Source organism: Falco peregrinus, chromosome 5 (genome assembly GCF_023634155.1).
Source record: "Falco peregrinus isolate bFalPer1 chromosome 5, bFalPer1.pri, whole genome shotgun sequence".
Taxonomy (NCBI): Eukaryota; Metazoa; Chordata; class Aves; order Falconiformes; family Falconidae; genus Falco; species Falco peregrinus.
The window spans coordinates 83,949,722-83,954,721 of NC_073725.1; the positions used below are offsets into that span (position 1 = coordinate 83,949,722).

The 5,000-nt window shown below is 61.6% G+C and overlaps 1 protein-coding gene across 1 annotated transcript; it reads left to right on the forward strand.

Annotated features, from left to right (window-relative positions):
• Positions 1–7: 7 nt before the first annotated feature.
• On the forward strand, positions 8–4,071 carry UNCX (UNC homeobox; the record flags this gene model as incomplete). The annotated part of the gene is given in 5 exon segments (XM_055806748.1): positions 8–92; positions 1,191–1,207; positions 1,209–1,367; positions 3,024–3,731; positions 3,733–4,071. Coding segments are annotated over 5 exon segments (1,308 nt in total), but the record flags the coding sequence as incomplete, so codon positions are not given.
• Positions 4,072–5,000: the final 929 nt, after the last annotated feature.

Sequence of the window (5,000 nt, forward strand, 5' to 3'; positions counted from 1 at the left end):
CGGCTCCTGCGCCGCCTCCGTGGTCAACCCGGCGCCGCTCATCCCCTCCGGCTGCGGGGTGAGCGGGGACAGCCAGCCCTTCAAGCTCGCAGGTAGGAGCGGCCCCGCTACCCTCCCCCCCCCCCCCCCCCCCCCCCCGCTACCCCGACACCCCCCACCACCACCACCCCCGGACCCAACCGCCGCTCCCCGCCCAGGAGCGTGTCAGCGCGGAGGAAGAAAGGCACCGCACCCCCCCTCGCATCCCTATCTGTGGATATTGGGGTGCCTGGAGAAGGGAGGGCGGCTGTGCTGCCTCCCCCCCTCCCCCGAGGGGGCGGCCAGGACGGGGCGGGGGGCCCCGGGCCGAGCGCCGGGAGCATCCCCCGTTCCCACCGGCGCGGGGCCACGCGTGTGCCCTGAACAATAGCGGGCCCGGCCCGGTGCCTTCTCCAAAGTTCGTCTCTGGGGTGGGGGCTCGGATCGTGCCATTAAAAAAAAAATTAAAAATAATAATGGGAATCGCTGGAGTTTGGGGAATGAAGACCAGTAATTATTTTTTTTTAAACGATTAAACCAAAGGGAAGCGTTTTTCTTCCCTCCCCACCGGCCTGTGGCACCGCTATTGTTCAGCTATTAAAACGCTCCGTCGCCCCAACATCCTTTTTATTAACCCTGGAGCAGCCCCTCTCTGCACCTCGGCTAAATAAAAAATATTATTAATTTCCACACCTGGTGGAAAACCTTCGGAGAGGTGCAGCTAGGGCTGTAAATGCCCAGCCTGGCCACGTACGTACCCGGAGAGGCTGCGAGCACCCCAGCCCCGCGCCTGCCCGTGTCGGGGGGTCTGCGGGGGTCAGGTGCTGGGGAGGGGGGACGGGACCTGGGGAAGGGAAAGAGGGGGGGCTTTTAATTTTTATTTTTTTAATTAAACCTTTGGTGGCTGGAGCAAATGTTGGAACTTCTCTCTCTCTCTCTGCCAGCTGAGTGCCTATGGAGAGCTTCCTTCAGGAATAAATGTTCTGTAAAGTACATTTTCGGAGGAGGCGAGGGCAGATCGGGTTCCTCCCCATTTTTAGCTCAGGTGTGTGTATAATCCCGCTCTTTTACCAACGCTACCGAGCACAAAAGTTAAAAGGCTCCTGTGAATGGCAGGGAGGGGGGGAGAAGGCCTGTCTTCCAGGGACCTGAAGGTATTTCTGCCTTTTCAGACTCGGGTGACCCGGAACAAAGAAAGTCCTGGCTGTAAAAGAAGACGAACCCGCACCAATTTTACTGGCTGGCAGCTCGAGGAGCTGGAAAAGGCGTTTAATGAGAGTCATTACCCGGACGTGTTTATGCGAGAGGCTCTGGCTCTCAGGCTGGACTTGGTGGAGTCCAGAGTGCAGGTAAAAACCGCGTATCCCGTGTCCCCTCCCTCCCCTGCCCCCTCCCAGCGCCGAGCGGTCCCCGGGATGTTCGGCTGGACCCGCAGCCCCGCTCCGGGACGGGCCCTGCGCCTGGGGCCCGCAGCCCCGCTCCTCCCGGCCTCTCCTTTTGTTTCCCTGCTTTGCACTTGCTGTTCTTGATGGTTTTTTTTTCTTACCATTTCCTCACTTTATTTTTTTTAATCTTGCAAACGAGTCCCGATAAGTGACATCTCAGCCTGGCTTCCCTAAACCTTTTTTTATATATATATTTTTTTCCACTGTAAACATTTTTCTTAAATGAGTCAAGGGCGAGAAATTAGCATGCAAATACGAGGCTTAATCACGGGCCAGGGTACGCTGGAGAATGCCAATAAAGCTCGTAGGCGCATCGAGAGCGTGTGGAACTTGTAAAACTTAATTTCAACGAACTGCTCAGGCCCTCGGTAGTACGGGATGGGGAGGGGAACAATCTATTTGCTTCTATTAATATAAAAAAATATATATATAAAAAGGGAGCTGAGCAAGGGGCCGTGGGCGCGGTGCGGGCTGTTGCTGGGTCCTGCGATGCTGTTTTGTGCCGCGGTGGCTGCGAGCGGGCGGCGAGGCCGGGCGGCTCCGTGTCCCGCCGGGCTGCCGCGGCCGTGCGGGGCGGCTGCGTGTGCCGGGAGCGCGGCCGTACGGCAGCCCCGGCGGCGGGGCCGTGCCCCGTGGTGAGCTGACGCCGTTCGCCGCGGTTCCATCGTCTCGGTGTGTTCCGAGCCGCCTTCCCCTTCCCCGCGCCGGCTCCGAGTGCCGCCGCCGCACCGTGCCCAGGGGCTGACGGGGCCCGGCGGTGGGGAAGGAGCCGGGACCGGGTCACCGACGTCCCTGCGATGCCCCCGAGCCGGGGCCGTGCTGCCGGCACCGAGCGCGGCCGCTGATTCCGGCCGGGCACTGCGCTGCTGGCAGCCCCGATGGGCCGAGGCCCGGCGGGTGCCGGGGAACGGCGGGAGCAAGGCCGGAGCAGAGGGGATGCAATTTAATTGTTTCTTGTTTTCCTCCCATAATCTATAACAAACCTGACCAAACCCCGCTTCTGGGCTCATCCAAACCCTCTGCTCCGGCGCCCGGTGTGGGGCAGGAGGCCCAGACCCCGCTCCGTCGGGCGAGGCGACCCCCCCCGCGCCGCCCCTGCCTCCGGCCCGCTTATTGTGCTGTGCGCTACCGCATTCTGCGTTGCTGCGGAGGGATCGGGCCCGGCCCTGCAGCTCGGGGCTCCGGCTGGTGCTTCTGCCCTCTCGGCCGCGGGGGGGGGGGGGGGGGGGCTGTGTTATCCCGACCCCTCCCCGCGGCGCCAGTGCGGGAAGGGTGCAGCGTATGTGTGCGTGAGTGTGCACCCCCCCCATTTGTGTTTTGGTTTTTTTTTTTTTCTTTTCCTCCTACCCTGTTTAAGAAGCGTGGTTATCTCTTCCTCCCCCCTCCCTTGCTCTCCTTCTCGCAGACGCCCGGTCCTGTGGATGGGGGCTACCGGCACCTCGAGGGGTGGACGGGGGAGGCCTGAGCTGCGCTTCTCCCCCTGCTCCCCCCGCCCGGGCCCTAGCCACCGCGGGGGCCGGTGCTCTGGGTGTTAATTGCTTCTCGTTGTTCGGTGTGTAGGTCTGGTTCCAAAACCGCCGGGCCAAATGGAGAAAGAAAGAGAACACGAAGAAGGGCCCGGGGCGGCCGGCTCACAACTCCCACCCCACGACGTGCAGCGGGGAGCCCATGGACCCCGAGGAGATCGCCCGCAAGGAGCTGGAGAAGATGGAGAAGAAGAAGCGCAAGCACGAGAAGAAGCTCCTCAAAAGCCAAAGCCGGCATCCGCACTCGCCCAGCGGTCTCTCCCTGCACAGCACGCCCAGCTCCGACAGCGACAGCGGCGGCGGGGGGGGCCTTTCGCCCGCCCCGCCCGAGGCCAAGCCCCGCGGGCAGCCCCCACCGCCCCACCCGCCGCCGCCCGCCGCCGCCGCCCCCTCCGAGCCGCCCCCCGGCGCCTGCGACCAGACGGCAGAGCCATTCTACCCCAGCCAAAGAAGCGGGAGCGGGCGGCTCCAGCGCCCGCCCGACAAGGACTGCGCGGCTGCCCCGTCGGGGGACGGCAGCGGGGGCGCGGGGGGGGCCCGCGGCGCCGGCAGCTTCCACAAGCTCAACCCCTTCAGCGTGGAGAGCCTCCTCTCCGACTCGCCCCCCCGCCGCAAAGCCGCCCCGGACTTCCCCAGCCTCCCCCCCTGCGCCCCCCGCACCCTCATCGGCAAAGGACACTTCTTGCTCTACCCCATCACCCAGCCCCTGGGCTTCCTCGTCCCGCAGACCGCCCTCAAGGCCAAGCCCGGGCCCCGAGGCCGGCCAGCCCCCCCGGGACTCCCCGTTGCCCGCCGCCAACCCCGGCCCGCCCGGCTGCGGCGCGGAGCCGGCGCTCGCCGGTGCCCAGCCCGGCCCCGGCCCCACGGACTCGGCGGCGGCTGCAGCGGGGTCGGTGCCCCCCGCGCCGGCCGGCGCTTCTCCCCGTTCCGCCGCCGCGCACGGTGACCCGGCGGCGGCCGCCCCCGCGGAGGGCGGCAGCTTCCCCCGGCCGGAGTCGCCAGTCCGGGCGCGGGACGCCAGCACAGCCAGGGACAGATCGGACTGCGGCCCCGCCGACGGCGAGGAGGTGGACATGGATTGACCGGGCCGAGAACAAATTAAAAAAAAAAACAAAGCAAACAAAACAAACAAAACCCCACGAAAGTAAAAACACCCGAGAGCGACACCGACACCCCCCGCTCCCGTCACCCGTGAGAAACTGGGGGAAGCGCGTCCCTGCTCGCCCCACGCACACCGCTCCCGCAGCCCGGAGGTGGGGGCGCAGCCCAGAGAGCGGCTCTTCCTCTCCTTAGAGCTTATCACAGGTCGATTCAGGTGATCAGTTAGAGCTTTTTGTTTTTTATATTTAAAGAGAAAAAAGAAAACGGGGTAAAAACAGAAAAAAAAAAAAAAAAAAGGAAAATTGTTTGTTAAGGCTTAGCAGCAGCTGGACTTTGTGGTGTGACAAACTGTACCGCGACAACAACGGAACTCCTCAAAACCTTGTAAAATGCAAAAATGTCTAAGAATATTTATATATGTAAAATTTTTGATAAATAAAGGCTCTAAAACTCCCTGCCGCTTGGTCTGGCTGTGTGACTCTTCCCTCTCTTCCCCCCCCCCCCCCCCCCTTATTTTTTTTTCTTTAAGCCCTCTTTGTGTGTGTGCGTGTGTGTGTTTATTGCTTAACAAATTTATTCATTTATAGCCTCCCGGTGCCCACCCCTCCCATCCGAGGTTAGGAGCTGCAGGCTACGGGACCCGGCCAGCTCCTGCAGAGTTTTGATATGAAAGTAATTATTTTCCCGGTGGCTGCTGCGGGGATTCAGTTTCTTGCCCAAAGGGTTATTATACATTACCGATTTCTAGTGATATGAAATCACATAAACTTCCTACAATAATAGAATTAGCATGAAAGGCTGGGGTGTCAAATTGAAATTGGAAAATAATAGCCTCAGCAGCTGGGGGAGTGTGTGTGCATATTGGATCGGAGATGGGAATACGTGGGGCGGAATTTTCATGAGGTTTTTT